General features: G+C 30.2%; 1 protein-coding gene across 1 annotated transcript; it reads right to left on the bottom strand.

Moving 5' to 3' along the window:
- Window positions 1–606: 606 nt before the first annotated feature.
- LOC136979141 (putative nuclease HARBI1) lies at window positions 607–3,391 on the bottom strand. The gene is made up of 4 exons (XM_067275069.1): window positions 3,043–3,391; window positions 1,891–2,232; window positions 1,607–1,751; window positions 607–1,112 (listed from the first exon to the last, which is right to left on the bottom strand). Exons 1-4 carry the CDS (start codon window positions 3,280–3,282, stop codon window positions 721–723), a joined length of 1,119 nt encoding a protein of 372 aa, XP_067131170.1. The 5' UTR covers window positions 3,283–3,391; the 3' UTR covers window positions 607–720.
- Window positions 3,392–17,710: the final 14,319 nt, after the last annotated feature.

Below are 17,710 nucleotides of genomic sequence, written 5' to 3'. Positions count from 1 at the left end.
ATAGAACTGAAGATGAGAAGTTGCTCATTTTCAAAAATATACAACAAGCAATGGGTGAGATTGCAAAAAATATTGAAAGGAAGGCAACAGCAGAAGAAAGGAAGGCAGCGGCAGAAGAAAGGAAGGCAGCAGCAGAAGAAAGGAAGGCATACAGCAGCAGAAAATCAATAAATAATTTCACAATAAAAAAGGCCCTTTTCAGGGCCATTCATTTGTGATAAAGAGTAACCAAATCTATTTTCAACCAATACATTATTACCAAGTAAATTTCACATTTCAGGAAAGTCTTTTAACTATTTACTTTATGCAAAATTTTAATTTATTTTACAAATTACTAAAATGTTTCTTCTAGCAACAAAGATTGTTACTGGTTTCATAAGATCATCTGGAAGAGTTCCATTTATATACTAGATAATTATTACATGTGCAAAATAAATATTATGTTCATTTTAACTATTCATATGTATTTTGTAAAAATTATTTGTCACTAAATATGTACAAGTATTTCATACATTTTAAACATTAAAAATATAACAGAACATTTTATTTCAGTATAGTATAAATGCTTCTATTGTTTAAAATTTACAGAATATAAATCAGTCAATATAGGAATTATATCATTTTTTATTTATTGTATATAATTTTAATTACACAGCTATTATACGGTGTAATTTTTATTTACATATAAAATACATTGTTGACATCAACGAGAATTAAAATTCACATAAAATGGCTCCTGAGCAGTTGTTTTTGTATTTCTCTGGCTTTGTTGCTAAGTGAGATTTCATCTCCAAGTCTGGAAACTGTAGAAAATTCCATTTCTCCCATAATTTCGTCGTATAAATCTATATTCTCATCAAGAAAAATTTTATGTACTATGCACATATTGTGTAAAACAGCACATGCATTAATTATTAATCCAGCTTTGTAAGGCGAATAATTTAACACTCTGTGCTTGTGTAAACATCTGAATCGGGACTTTAGAAGTCCATTACATCGTTCTACAATGATTCTCGTTGATATCAAGCTTCTATTATAATTTTGCTCATTTTGCTGCTGAGCATCTAATATAGGTGTCAGAAGCCATGGTTCCATTGGATAGCCACTATCACCTATAAAAAGAAAGAAAAAAATTTTGATAAATGAATTTTGCCATACTTTCATATATATTTATTTATTTATATGTATATATTTATAATAAAGTGAAATGAGAAACATAGATATTAATAAAGACAGTTAAAATATATTATAAAATAAAGACAATTGACATATGACACAAAAGATATTGTGTAACCATGGTCTTCTCTGCCTTGTTTTGATTAAACTTTTAATATTTTTGCTGTTCTATTTACATATAATAAATCAAATATTCTAAACTTTCAATGAAGTTTCATGTGTACAAGTGAAAATATCAATATATTCATTTCACATACAACTTCAGTACCATCGTTTCTAATAAACTAAGTGAATACTGTATTACCATGTAATTTGTAAAATAAAATAACTAAAAATAAATCAACTATTACATATAGGAAGTATTATTTAGAAAAATCTAAAGAATATGTAATATTCAATATCAAAAATCTGTTGGTTTAATTTTACTAACCTATTAACCAAGCATTATTATTTGTTTTGATTTTTCCCTCTATAAAAGCTTGTCTTAAATTGCAGCTTTTCCATATATATGAACCATGTGTTGATCCTGGAAATTTTGCATTAATGCTATTTATTTTCATTTCGGGATCACACACCTGACAAATAATGAAAATATAATAATTCATTGTATTATTTTTGTGTCACGAAATGATATTTATAATTTAATAACAAATTTGATAATTTATGTACTAAAACCATTTAAAATATAATCCAAAAAGTTAGTCTTTTACTTACTATTTGTGTATTTATGGAATGATATCCTTTTCGATTGACGTACGTAAATTCTTTATGGTCGGGATCATTAAGTGATGGTGCAATTATAGGAATGTGAGTTCCATCAATAGCACCTATCACTCCCGGAAAGCCACCTAAACTCATGAATTTTTGTTTTACTGTCGTCATCTCTGTTTCAGAACTTGGAAATTTTATCCAGCGATGTAGAAGAACCACATTTATTGCCTTGCTTACTGTTGTTATGCAACGGCTTACTGATGGCTGGCTAATTTCTAACGTATTATCTTGAGCTACTGGCATCTGATAAGAACCAGAAGCAAAAAATCTAAGAGCACATAATACCTACAAGAAAACAAATTTAAGAAAACTATAATGCAGCTCACAAATATTATATTTCAAAAAGTTATCTATAAAAATTTTTATAGGCATATGTATATTCATATTCATATTGTTATATGAACATCAACAATTTTGTATTAAACAATATTTCATATACAATTAATAAATAGTATTTAACAAAATCATGTTAATGTGACTAAAATGTCATTATTTGGGAAACATATCCTCTTATATATGATTTTCATATATTCTCAATAATTTTATACATTCATTTTTCTATGAATAAGAGAAAATTAATTCCATATTACTCTTTAATTATAAATACATTATCTTATGTTTAATATATTTTATAATTGGTTACTATAATTTAAAATTTATACTTTTATATATTTTGAAAGCAGTAAATGTTAATATTAATTGATTATAATATATCAAACTATAGTGTATAAAGTTTAATTTCTTCAAAACTGCAGCTTACATTGTATATATAAGAAATAATGTTTAAATGTAATTTTTAACAAGAAATTTGAATGAATTGCAACCTGAATTAAAATTAATTAAAATATATAAATAAATATATAAAAGTTTCGTGGAGATTACTATATTCAGTAATCTCCACGAAACTTTTATATATTTATATTCAAAGCTATCATTTTAATTTATACATATGCGAATGAAACCTATTTCAGAAATAATGTTCATGCTGCATCTACTTACTTTAAATTTTAACAAAAAAACAATTATAAAATAGTTAAGGTAATTATTTTTAAGCGATACAACAACATAGTTTATTAACATTAAAAAGCTACTTACTTTTATTTCTGTAGAAAGAGCATTTTTCTTAAAACATTTTGGCTCTAGCGTATCGCGTAATTCATCACATATATATACAACTAATGGTTTCGGAAGACGATAAAGTTGTTTAAATCGTATATCGTTCAACCGAAAAGCATCAGCTCGAAGATTAAACTGAGATTCTCGACGTCGAATTCTAATTTCCTCTCTCTCCAATTGTTCGTGAAGTAAAATCATCCTTACACCAAAAGACGCCATGTTGTTTTCACTTTCGTTACGTTCCTAACGGTACCTCGAGAGTGACCGATAACAAAAGCTTAGTTATCGCACGTGGCTATCGGCACCGAAAACGAAACGAACGGCTCAGAATAGCATTTTCAACAGTTGATTAAACGCGAATCACGTGGTTCCGATAGAAACTGGTTTTTATCGCATTCGTTAGCTTAACGATACTACTCAGAATAGGTCCCCTGGTTCTAATCCTTGATCCATACATCTCATTGGTCGCAATCCGCGACCAATGAGATGTATGGATCAAGGATTAGAACAAAAGTGTAAATATGGTGCAAATGTTTTAACAGCATTAAAGGTATAAAAGTACTGTACTGTATTATTATTATGTTATTAAGAAAACTTTTCTATTTAAATAAAAAATTTTAAAGGCACTTATAAATTCTTCTGTTTTTCATTATCACTTAAAAATATAATTATCAACCATACTCAAACACCAGAACACTTGCTGAGCTTACTGCAATTTTAATTCCTAATGTTTTCAACCTATTTTTTTTTTAGGTCATCTTCAGGAAAATTTTACAGTTCTACATTCAAACATAAAGCTTTCGAATGCTCGCGACATTTAAAATTTTCGAATCTTTAAAAAATTTATTACATTAAAAGATTAAATAAATAAATATTAAAACCAACCACAAACAAATTATTAATACACTACTAACCAACAAACATAAAAATAAATAAATATTGCATCGAAAGTACATTAAACCAGTTAAAGCTGTCATGCCCTTTTACGGGTTTTTTAATCCCATTTCTTTTTCTATCATGTATTTCCAGGCCGTTGGGAGAGCATTGGCGTCCTTTGCATTTAAACACTTGTCGTTTACTTTACTCTTATATATATCTACTTTTTCCATCCCTAACGCAATCGTCGGGGAATGGGCCGTCTTAACTATTCTTGCTTCATCCCATTTTACGTTCGCTCCTTCTGTTTGTTCCATGATCGCCAAAATGATGTTATTATTCCCTTTATTCACATCATATTTGTGCTCCTTCATACGCGTTGCCAAATTTCTTCTAGTGACTCCAACATAATCTTTTGTCACTCTAATTGCTCATTTTCAAAGGTAATTTTATAAACTCCCGCTTTATCCTGCACTCTCACTATGTCTTTATCATTTCTAAGCAATCTGTATATGCTTGGTGCTTTTTTATATACCATTTTTGTGTTTTTATATTTACATAACTCTTCCATTACTCCCTCCATTTTCCTGTCGTATGTGAACTTGCTGATGTGATCCTCTCTATTAAATCTTCTGCTTCCATATTGTTTGTAACTCTTAAGCAATCCTTCTATTACGTTCGCTTTATATCCTAACTACTTTGCCACTTTCTTAATTCTGCTAATCTCCCTAATTTGATCTTGTACGTCGGTGCAATATATGGACGCCCTTTTAATAACCGCCTTAAACGCTGACATCTTATACTGTACTTGAACGGATCATTTGACCATGCTGGTATATATAGTGGCGAAAGCGTGGGCTTTAAATACACTGCTGTTTGTATATTGCCCATTCTGAACTTTATATTTATGTCCAGAAAATGGAATTGTGTATGGCTTTTTTGCTCCATCCTTATCTTTAACCCATTAGGATTGTTATTTATTGCAATTAAAAAATCCTCAATCCTTCGTTCATCCTTCCAAATTATTAATATGTCATCCACATACTTCTTGTAAACTATAATGTCCTCCTCAAATGATCTTAAGACATCCTTTTCTAGTTGCCGCACCACTAATTCGCATAAGAGTCCCGACATGGGACTTCCCATTGGGACACCTTTCTTCTGCTTGTACGTTACCTCATCAAATCCAAAAAATGATCGATAGCACATCAAATTGGCAAGCTTATTTAAGTCCTCAACATGTGTTGCCAACCCTAGATTATGCTCTATCAACAATCAATAAGGGCATTGAGGCACGATGCTAGATTCGTGAATGGGTACATGCTTTCATAATCCATTACTGTCCCTACCTCATCGTTCATTAAAGTTAAATCTTGTAACTCCTTTACTATCTTATTTGGATCATGTGCCACATACATATTTTCCTCAATTTTCCCATAAACGCGTATAAAGGAGCACAAATATAATGTGAATAACGGGAATAATAACACCATTTCGGCGATCATGGGACAAACAGAAGGAGCGAACGTAAAATGAGATGAAGCAAGAATAGTCAAATTCCCCGATGATTGCGTTAGGGATGGAAAAAGTAGAGATATATGAGTAAGGTAAACGACAAGTGTTTAAATGCAAAGGACGCCAATGCTCTCCCAACGGCTTGGAAATACATGATAGAAAAAGAAATGGGATTAAAAAACCCATAAAAGGGCATGACAGCTTTAACTGGTTTAATGTACTTTCGATGCAATATTTATTTTTATGTTTGTTGGTTAGTAGTGTATTAATAATTTGTTTGTGGTTGGTTTTAATATTTATTATTTAATCCTTTATTATTTAATCTTTTAATGTAATAAATTTTTTAAAGATTCGAAAATTTTAAATGTCGCGAGCATTCGAAAGCTTTATGTTTGAATGTAGAACTGTAAAATTTTCCTTAAGATGACCTATAAAAAATAGGTTGAAAACGTTAGAAATTAAAATTGCAGTAAGCTCAGCAAGTGTTCTGGTGTTTGAGTATAGTTGTAAGTAATCTGCTAAAGAAGTGAAGATTATTAATGTAATTATCACTTTCCCGGCTTTGTTATATATAATAGAGGGAAAGTACGGCGATCGGTCAAGAAATGATCCCCAAGAATTTTACATTTTTGACTCGGGGCCTTCAAACATCGAGATATAGAAGAAAAATCGGAGCTTTTCCTGTGCATATGTATGGTGATAGTGTGTTGGGAAGCCCGATTTTGTTCATCTATTTTGAAGCTCAATAACTCCTGTTCCTTATGTCGAAAATTTCTTAAATTTTGCAGGGAGGTTTGTATATAATAGGGATCGATGCTATTAAATTTTGGTGGTTAAAGGTCGAGGGCGTTTTGTGTCGATACTCGAGTAGGACTTAATGACGATTTTACAGGTTATTACAGGTTAGATTTAATAAAACTCACCCATATCCTCAGAATTAATCTTTCTGCTATTTTATAATAATTAAAAATATGATATTGTATTTAAAAAACCTTTTTATAATAGATGGCTTTACCAAAAGTTTAAATGTTGCCGGAAAAGTTAAGTAACTCGTTGTCGGAATTTTTTGGTATGGGTCAAGATTTTAAATTTATTAGTGTAAATATGGTTTGTTTTTGATTTTCATTATTATTTTTCATATTTTAAAGGAATAAAGTCACTATTTCATATTTTGCCTCCAATATAAGATCTATCTTCTAAAAATAATTTTTAAGTTTTTTCCATATGTGATGATATTTTATACAGATATATATTAAATACATATTTCATTTTTATTTTAATCTAAACAAATAAACAAAAATAAAGTAAGACTTAATTTTTAATAAATACGTCGTATTCATAAATTTTAAATTCCCGTAAAAATCATTAATAATGTGACATATTTTGAAATATTTGAATGGTTTTATAATTTTTTCAAGTTTCTTTTTATGCCTTTTTCGCGGTAAAAATGGACGGTATTTCCCTTACAGTATTTTGATTTTTCTGAATAAATCTAACGAGCATCTTAATGACATTCACACGCAGATTTTACTTTCTTTTTGCTTTTTTTTTTGTTTTTTTGTTTTTCTGGCCACAATAAAATCGGACTGTAATGACAATGTCTTTCAGATAAGTGAGGCAGTTTCAGACGGACCGAAGCCGGTACGTCTAGCTTGGGTGAAGAAACGGGGCATCGGCAAATACAGTAATTTATCTTTATGAAAGAATATGTAAAAAATAATACGGACGGCAAAGAGCTCATTTTATGAAATTCGCTATATAATTCAATACATTACATATCAACCTAAAGATGAAATAGAAGGAATTGGCCACGAGAGAAGCGATATCGTTCAACGGACTTTCCGATCGAGATGAAAAATAACAGTTATCTTTTCCTCTCCTGCCATAGCCATTATGATGCGCCAGCGGAGAGGGTATGAGCCGTTTCTCCACGGTGATGGCTAAATGCTGCCGAATCCAGGGAAACAAATGTCACCCCTACTCCTGCCGCTCTTCTGGAGCAAATACTTTGTCCAACAGCCGAGGTGTGAACCCCCAACCGTAACGTTGGAATGAATAGGGGAAAAAAGTGAAATCTACTCCGCACGCGGCGCTAGTATCGACGAGGTTGTAAACAGACTAAGCGATACGTTGTCGGTTCTAAAGTACGATTTGTTAATTCTTTAAACAAAAATCCAATAATTATTTTAAGACTGGGTAATGGCTGATAGAGGTTTTAACATTCAGGAATAACTAATTACTAAAGATGTTGTGGTAAAATATACCCACTTTTATGAGAGGAAAAGCACAGCTGAGCAGCAGTTTGTCATCTCGAGACAGAAAAATATCTAGTAAAAGAATACATATTGAACGTATTATAGGAATGGCTCGTACTGTACATATAAAATTTTGAAGCAACACATGCATCCGACAGTAACCAAACTTGGCAGTGAAATTATATTTATATGTTTTATGTTATGCAATTTTAGACCATGCATTGTTGGCAGAGATTCTTAATTTGTTTCACTGTTAGTCTAGCTCTCTATTAATACCGTATATAATATTTTTTTCCATTCTAGACCCTAGCCTAATTTAAGTTTTCCATCTATAGTATTTTTAAATTTTTGTCTGTTTATAAATTCTAAGATTAAGAATGTATACTATCATACACAGTAAGGTCTTCATTGTGGAACTTCAATTCAAAGTAATATAGTGGTTTTAAAATTTGTACTATAGTTGAATAAATACTTGTAAGCTAATAAAAGAATTTTAATCTTTAAAACAAAATCTCTTTTTATTATTTAAAAAAATTCACACTATACACCATCTAGAAAAATTTTACATAAACTCAAATTGTAAAATAACAATTAGCTCAATTATTTTATAAACTTAATGTTTATAAAACATTTTTTTTAAAAAAGAACTGGCTTAATATGCTCATGGAAAAACATAATTAGTGTTTCAATCATGTCTGCAATGAATTTATTATCTCTTGGAATGATACAAACTTTGAAGTCACTTTTTGTGTAAATAAACAGATGAGCAACTTGTCTATTTGTCACTGCTAATCGTCCTTGGATTTGATGAAAATAATCATGATTCCGTTTTAAAGTAATTTTGTCATCAGTACATTCCAAATATGGTATCTTTAGCACATTCACAGGAAGTTTAAAACTGGAGTAAGGACATTTAACTTCTAATATTTTATCATCATCCACTAGCCCATCTGGACTTGCAGCTAAGAATGGGTATTTTGAATGAAGAAACATGCCACATTCTTTCACAGGAGTATTTACAAAAGAATATGTTTCAATTGCTTCTTTTTCATACCTTAAGCCGTGAGAAATTGCCTTACTTTTTATTGGCCTACTTGACAGTAATGAGCCACACAATTTTACTCTGTCTGTTGATTTTAATTTACAAACTTTTCCAAAGTTTGAAGATGTCAAATGCAACAAATGTTCTTTCTTCCAAACTGCACTTTTTCATTGTAATCTGGTCTCTTTTTCCAAATGTTTTATGTACTCCCTACTTGCTTCAGTTACATGTAAAGCACTTAAACACATTTCAGACATTGTGCTTTTGCAATCATGATCTGACTCTAAAGCCCTCATGTTTGCTGGTTGCCTTAATTACAATATCGGTATTGCACAACCACTTTGCATGTTCATTGCCAAATTAATAACAAAGTTTGTATAATCAGGGATTGTACTGCCAGATGGTCTGGGGTCAAATTTTATGTCTTCCAATCATTTTCTTTTCATTCCTTTCTTCTTAAATAAATGAAATGGAAGCTCACTAGCCTTAACTGGGGAACCTTTATGTTGGCAGGTAGGCTGATGGAATGTTTGCAGAACCTGTGTGCATGTTTTGTGACACTTATATGTGCCTGTTCTTCCATATTCTTCTATTGCCAATAGTGTTACACATACATGTTTGCAATACGCTTTAGGCCCTTTACCTGCTGTACATTCACATATTGCATTTTCTATAACCCCATCGTCTGTAATTACTAAATCTGTGTAAATCTGTTCCCCTTGGTTAATTCAGATTTTACATTACCTTTAAAATATAAAAAATGTTTCTCTTTTGTTCCTCTTATTATTAATAAGAATTCATTAAAATACATCTGCACAGCAGACAGTGGCATTCTTTGATCTGACATCTCCATGTAGGCATCACTTGTCTCTATAGTCAAAACTGGTATTTGTAAACTTGGAGAGAGATCCTTATATTCAGATGAATCAGGAAGTTTGAGTTCAGGAGAGCTATCACAGGATATAGAAAAATTATGAGTTTCCTGATTCCTCTCATATGCCAGTAACCTGAAAATTATTGTAAACAAGTTTAATAACTAGTTAACATATGATCACCAATATTTTATTTAGTTTTTTCTGTCTCATTGACAGGAAAGGCAAAAATTATTATTATATATTATATTCTTACTTTAATATATTACATATAATATAAAAATAAACAGTATAAGGTAACTGAACAGTATTGACAAGCACCTAAATATGACATATATATAGTGTATGACAGATTTAGTAAAAGAAAATGGGCAAAAATTCACTTGTACATAAAGTTTACTTGGTGAAGAAATTAGTCTTATTGCATTAAATTATTGAAACAAGAAGACTTGTGACCAATAAAAAAGACATTTTGATTATATTTATTTTAAATACTCCAAATATTGTTTTCTCTTGATAAAAGATTAAGATATATATCTTTTATATTGTCTTAGAACTTCATAGAAAATAGTTTTGTTTGTGTTGATTGTTGTTCTAAATTACAGTGATAACCTATTGGTACAGTTAACATTTCAGATACTGGTATAAATTGGTTATAATATATCAGGCTCGGTACATGACCATATTCCAAAGGAAAAAAAATTTATTTTAATTAAAGTTTTGACCTTATGTATTGGTTAGGCAAATGTGAAAGGAATCAATAACAACTTTACTGATCTTTAAATGTTTTTATCGACGAAAAATGTGCATTTTGTGAAATCTTATCCTTAAAACTTTCATCTACTGGTAAGTTACCGTATCATGTAATAGTTATAATGACTTGAAATTATAAATGTAATAATTAACGAGAAAAATGTAGATGTAGATTATTTTAACTTACCTTTCTATTAAATCGGCTTTTCTACCAGCTAACTTGGCATTGTACTTTTTTAATTCTTCCTTTAATTGCACCGTTGTTAACCTTCCTAAAAATATCTTCGTTCTTCCATTATTATAAAGTAAGCTATCCTTCGAACGGAACAGCTTGTTTACAACCGTATCGATATGCGCGACACCTATGTCACGTGATCACTTTTTTCCCCTATTAGATGGCTTTCGATTTCGGAGGGAGGTGGTGGGCTGTGGCTGGGTCTGGCCGGGTGTTAACCCTCCCCGTTCGAGATACGCCGTTAAAGATACGCGTAAAATTTTATGTAAGTATAATTAAAATAAAGACGAAATCTGCCCAAAAGGGATCACCATTTATTTTTTGTGTTCCAAGACAAAACACTTTTCGGCGACTGACCTTCCTTTTTAGGTTACTTGTCGCCGGAAGGTTATTAAAAAGTCCTTTTAAAACACACAAACACTTCCAATTAAAATTACAAAAATTTTTAAAAAAGGAACTAGTGACATAAATCAGACATCTTGCTTACATCCATCTTGCCTTTTTCGGGGTATCTTGGCTGCTTTTATCCACTGGGAACAGGCGCTGGAAAATGTAGATTAGAGCAGTATTTCGCAAATTTTTTGGACCGCGACCCCCCTTGTGCACTTAAAAATTTCAAAAAACCCCCGAAGAATAAGTATGTGTCGAAAAACATCCCGGAGGGAGGGGGTTAGGCTCGTATTTAAATATTTATATTATTTTTATTATTTATATGTGCAATTTATTTAAGTAAAAATTATTTTATATATTTTTTATTTCTATTATTTCTAAACATGAATCCATAGTAAATTTATAAAATATTTGAAAAAAATTGATCTGGCATCAACTTTTCAGCGACCCCACAAATATTTTTCACGACCCCCCACTTTGAGAATCACTGGATTAGAGTTTAATCTACATTTTCCAGCGCCCAGTGGATAAAAGCAGCCAAGATACCCCGAAAAAGGCAAGATGGATGTAAGCAAGATGTCTGATTTATGTCACTAGTTCCTTTTTTAAAAATTTTTGTAATTTTAATTGGAAGTGTTTGTGTGTTTTAAAAGGACTTTTTAATAACCTTCCGGCGACAAGTAACCTAAAAAGGAAGGTCAGTCGCCGAAAAGTGTTTTGTCTTGGAACACAAAAAATAAATGGTGATCCCTTTTTGGACAGATTTGGTCTTTATTTTAATTATAAAAAAGTCTCCATCGGACGAAAATTCATTTATGTAAGTAGGTAATTACAAATATAAATAGAAAGCGGCGAAATTAAACCTCACTGTTTTATATTGTTGACGAGAGGCGGCGGAAGTGGCCCCGGGCCGCAGCTTCCAGTCTACCGTGTAAACTATTCTTTCTGCTTTCGCTACCCTATATTCGTAGTTTAAATAAATCTAGGAAACGAATGTATTGCGTAGAATGCTAAATTCTCAGTCCTGCCAAAACAAAACTTTCAAAAAAAAATGTTTTCTTAATGATAATAATAAGATAAGAAAATGCAGGTATCCTCACTTTACGACCTATATGCTTAACGACCATTCGCACTTACGACCAATCAAGTTTCGACCTGCAATTCGGGGAATCCCCTATCTCAGCTTGAATGTCGGTCAGTGGCGAATGGTGACATGCGCACTAAGCGTACTATAATAGGCTAATAGCGTACTATAAATTTATTCATAAAAAGACTATTAAAGTTTGTTGCATAATTTGGATAATTTTACAACAATCCTATATTTTCGGCGCATGCTCCTCGCTTATCGACCAATTCGCTTAACGACGTAGTCGTCGCGAACGGAACTCGGTCGTAAAGTGAGGAGTACCTGTAATGCTTTATTTGAACCTTTGTAATTTTACAATAATGTTATATTCGTTACGTTATTACTCAAATGTATACTTTTACTTTAAAATTAAAAGAATATTTATATCATTTAATTTTTACTATACAATTTGGTTAAAAAATAAAATAATTTTTTATCTGTTTAAGAAATGGTTTTAACTATAAATAAATAAAATCGAAATATTAACGATTCGTGTACTAATTTACGCTCGCATTTTAAGTGTTTTTTGCTCCGGTGTTAAATATTTTAATTGTATTACCAGCATTTACGTCGGCGGTATATCTCGTGTATGGGGCTCTCTTATCTTTGGCCTTTTTTTAAAATAAATAAAATACGCAGAACGTTTCTTTTCTTTATTAATGAAAAGTAGTCTTAAAGATTTTATGTTTTGTAACTAAAAAGACATTAATTTACACAAATAGCAAATACTACGGACCGCTAAGTTTTCTCCGGGCTGGGGAAAAATTTTCGCTCTCCCCCTGTCGATGCCTCTGCCAACATCCAATAGTGCGTTAAATCCAGGTTTTACTATAACGTAAACGAAGTAGTTGTTTAAGAGTTAATTGACAAAATGACCTATAAATTCTATTTTACTGTACTATATCTGCCGTATATTCCATTTGTGATTGAATTCTGGCATAAATAATGATAATATTAATAAACTATATTAACCTCTTAACAGTGAAGGACGAGAATAGTCGTCCAAGGCGATCGAGTGGCAGTGGTGAAGGACGACTATAGTCGTTAAAAAATTCTTATAAAATACCTGGACCATTTCGTGAAGTCGTAGAATTTTCACGAGTAGTTGGGTTCTCCAACTTTGTTTTGGAATATCCTTTAGTTCTCGAGAAATTACAATAAAAGAGAGAAAATTAAAATAAATATGAAATTTTAGACGGCCATCTATCGACATAAATCGAATTTAAATTTCCCGCCGTCATCCGATTGGTTAAAAAAATTAATATTCCTAATTGGCTCGCGTCAGAAAAAAGTAGGTGTGACTTCTGTAGATGACGCTATCGCGAGAGCACCGATACAACCGAAAATGTAAACAGCCTATGTCATTAGTCTAACGGTCCTTGTCTGACCTACTTTTCGTAAAGTCAACATTAGAGTAAGCCGTAGTAAGACATAGTAGTTTATAGTAAAACGGTCTTCTCTAATATTCATAGTACTTTGTAAAGCTTGGATTTCAATTTAATAAGTATTATTTAGTTCAGAAACATTATAAATACATCATTAAGTAGGAGAATAACGAAAAACTTTATTTTTTAGTATAATACAATTTACAAAATCGAAAGTTCGTATATCGTAATATTATAAAAAACTACATCGAAACATACAAAATCAACTAATTTACTTAAATTCAGTTCATTATACAACTGTAGATACTCTTGCCTTCCTCAGTTTCCTCAAAACAAAATTCGAAAACTTCAATTAATTCTATAAATATTTAAGCGCCATTACTATTCGAATTAACTGTAATTACAAATATAACTGAAAAATATTTTCGACATAAACCCTAGGCAATAATTATCAAAACAAAATTCTTCAAGTATAAATTTTTCTGATCGAGTAATATGTAATAATAGTTTTATCTATTACTCTTGCCATATTCTACTTTCTATGTTCACATCCATTTAGTTTCATCTAATTACACTTTAAATGTAAAAAAATCTACCAACAAATAAGTTTTCTAATAAAGATACTACTTGCTAATTAAAGTTTGTATTCTTCTTTGACGTAGTTCTACGTTTTAGCACTAAATTAGTAGACATGTCTAAATAACACGCTTATAAACACTAAATGCCATAAATGTTTCGAAATTAGAACTAGATAATTATATGCACAAATAAATTTACATGCCTTCATTTACATCCAAACAAAGATCAGTTCTCCCAAATTGTCGAAAAATAAATTATTTTCAACTTTTCTTTCTGAATTTAGAAGTAATTCACAGTAAACTTTATGCCTTAAAATATCCATTGCAATCAACGCAAAATGTATGAATCCACGTAATAAAAAATTATCGCAGTGAACTTCGAAAAAACGAGAAACACAGAATTATTAAACCGCACTTTACGAAATCTGGCGCGAACTGTCGTATACAATAAACAAAACGAAAATGCTCTTGTCCAATGTCATCACGTGACAAAAAGTTTCTAAATAAACGCTAAAAGTTTTAAAGAATTCTTTCACAAAAACCGATGAATTTAATTAATACACAATAACTAAATCTGCTTAATAAAGGTTAATAATTTTCCATTATAATTATGCAAATTAGATATAAAAAAGATCATCGCGCAAATTCTCCCGCGAACCATGGATGACTCTTACGTCATCTGGATTGAAGTTTCCTGCAAAATACTGAAAATTTTTATATAATTATTTTACTAATCCAGCCAAATTTAAATAATATAAAATGTCTAGATCTGTTTAATAAAAATTAGTAATGTACTATCACTAATATGCAAATTAGATATGACAAAGATTACTGTGGAAAAATTCCCGCCAAGATAAAAATAGCTTTCGGTCACGTGATCACCAAGAAATACGCGTTAAATTTAATGTTTGTGTACAAATTAATACATTTTAACTAATGTCATCGTTTAAAATTTAATGTTTCTGTAAAAATTAGTAAATTGTAACAAATTTCATCAAAGACAACAGAATAATTTTCAGCTTATAAAAACTCTACAATAAATGATTATTTCTTCGAAAGACGTCGATATGCACGAATAAATAATAAATATACAATAATGCATTTATCCCTTTTAAGTGGATATTGTAAACATTAAGCTATTTAATTTGTTTGGCTTTTATAATTTAGTTTCCGAATATTTTACTGTGAAATTCCATTTAGTAAACATAAACAAAGACAAGCTATTAGTTATAAACAGGACAATAGAATAATTTTTACGTAAATTGAGTGAAAATACAGAAAAAAACGAATTATATCAAAGATGGGGACAAACAAGCTTACATCCCCAGAACAGAGATTATAATTCGTTGTCAATTTCAGCCTGTTCCTACTTTGACTGTTTTCTGTTGGTAAAAACTTATTTTTTCAAAATAGAAGTACTTTGTTCTTAGTGAAGAAAGATAAAAGTATCGAAATATAATATTCAGAATTAAAAATATTGATGTATGTCCATATTATTAATGTATATTTTTTTCTGATATTAGAAATAATATCACGAGAAAAATATTAGGTATATGAAATACGGGTCATAAACAATTTCTTTCTGTCAAATAAATTACGGATTAAACAGGCTTATTTAGAAACATTCAATCGCGAATAACTGACTTTAAATATACAGAGGTTACAGTATGCTTGTTATGTGATAGTTATCTGCGTTTACAAATTAACAGAATTTTCCGTTTTTATACACATTATTATGCTATAATCTAGGAAACTATGTTAATACACAAGTCATACTACAGAAAGGGTAAGAAAGGAACGTCAGTCATTGTAACTAATGTATTATTGAAAGTTTCATTCATATAGATAATTAATTTTATCAAGATACATTTCTCCAGAAGAAAATTATCGATATTTCTCGTAAATATAAGTAAATTTTATTATAATTTAGATAAAAACTCATTTTTTCCCCACGCATGGCTTCTTTCCCCTCCCTCTTACTCCTATACTTGGAACATTCCATTTCATAATTTGATGTAATAATAACGTTTAAAATGATTCTAAATAAAATATTGACACTTAAAGTAGGTTAATATAGGCCTATATTGTCACGAGTCTCAGGTGTATTCATAAAAATGTAATAATCTATACAATAATACTTTCTCACATGCTCCATGTGTTAAAGTTTGCAGCTGTAATTGAAGTAATATATAAAGAAACAAAATGTTTATATTATCAATAGTTATAAAAGATATCTTATTTTCACGTAGAAAAACAAAATAAGACAGAAGAAACAGACAATCACACGATATCTCTATCCAGGACATTCTATAATTGATTTCAAATTTCTAATGTCGACATACATGAATATTTTTGTGTGTGTGAATATTATATTTCGATACTTTTATGTTTCTTCACTAAGAACATCTTAAAACATTAACTTTTTACCAACAAAAAACAGTCGAAGTAGAAACAGGCTGAAAATAACAACGAATTATAAGCTCTGTTCTGGGGATGTAAGCTTGTTTGTCCCCATCTTTGATATAATTCGTTTTTTTCTGTATTTTCACTCAATTTACGTAAAAATTATTCTATTGTCCTGTTTATAACTAATAGCTTGTCTTTGTTTATGTTTACTAAATGGAATTTCACAGTAAAATATTCGGAAACTAAATTATAAAAGCCAAACAAATTAAATAGCTTAATGTTTACAATATCCACTTAAAATGGATAAAAGCATTATTGTATATTTATTATTTATTCGTGCATATCGACGTCTTTCGAAGAAATAATCATTTATTGTAGAGTTTTTATAAGCTGAAAATTATTCTGTTGTCTTTGATGAAATTTGTTACAATTTACTAATTTTTACAGAAACATTAAATTTTAAACGATGACATTAGTTAAAATGTATTAATTTGTACACAAACATTAAATTTAACGCGTATTTCTTGGTGATCACGTGACCGAAAGCTATTTTTATCTTGGCGGGAATTTTTCCACAGTAATCTTTGTCATATCTAATTTGCATATTAGTGATAGTACATTACTAATTTTTATTAAACAGATCTAGACATTTTATATTATTTAAATTTGGCTGGATTAGTAAAATAATTATATAAAAATTTTCAGTATTTTGCAGGAAACTTCAATCCAGATGACGTAAGAGTCATCCATGGTTCGCGGGAGAATTTGCGCGATGATCTTTTTTATATCTAATTTGCATAATTATAATGGAAAATTATTAACCTTTATTAAGCAGATTTAGTTATTGTGTATTAATTAAATTCATCGGTTTTTGTGAAAGAATTCTTTAAAACTTTTAGCGTTTATTTAGAAACTTTTTGTCACGTGATGACATTGGACAAGAGCATTTTCGTTTTGTTTATTGTATACGACAGTTCGCGCCAGATTTCGTAAAGTGCGGTTTAATAATTCTGTGTTTCTCGTTTTTTCGAAGTTCACTGCGATAATTTTTTATTACGTGGATTCATACATTTTGCGTTGATTGCAATGGATATTTTAAGGCATAAAGTTTACTGTGAATTACTTCTAAATTCAGAAAGAAAAGTTGAAAATAATTTATTTTTCGACAATTTGGGATAACTGACCTTTGGATATAACATATGGATATAAATGAA

This window comes from Centruroides vittatus, unplaced genomic scaffold (assembly GCF_030686945.1).
Source record: "Centruroides vittatus isolate TY-2023 unplaced genomic scaffold, ASM3068694v2 contig_585, whole genome shotgun sequence".
In the NCBI taxonomy this organism is placed as follows: Eukaryota; Metazoa; Arthropoda; class Arachnida; order Scorpiones; family Buthidae; genus Centruroides; species Centruroides vittatus.
The sequence above is the reverse complement of the archived record's forward strand: the minus strand, read 5'-3'. Positions and strand labels throughout refer to the sequence as shown.

What these genes read in the sequence shown, in the direction of transcription:
- LOC136979141 (XM_067275069.1), bottom strand. Translation starts at nt 3,282, where the DNA reads ATGGCGTCTTTTGGTGTAAGGATGATTTTACTTCACGAACAATTGGAG. An exon ending in ATTCCATAAATACACAAATA is followed by an intron (nt 1,752 to 1,890) that starts GTAAGTAAAAGA and finishes ATTATTTGTCAG; the next exon opens with GTGTGTGATCCCGAAATGAA. An exon ending in TAATAATGCTTGGTTAATAG is followed by an intron (nt 1,113 to 1,606) that starts GTTAGTAAAATT and finishes TTCTTTTTATAG; the next exon opens with GTGATAGTGGCTATCCAATG.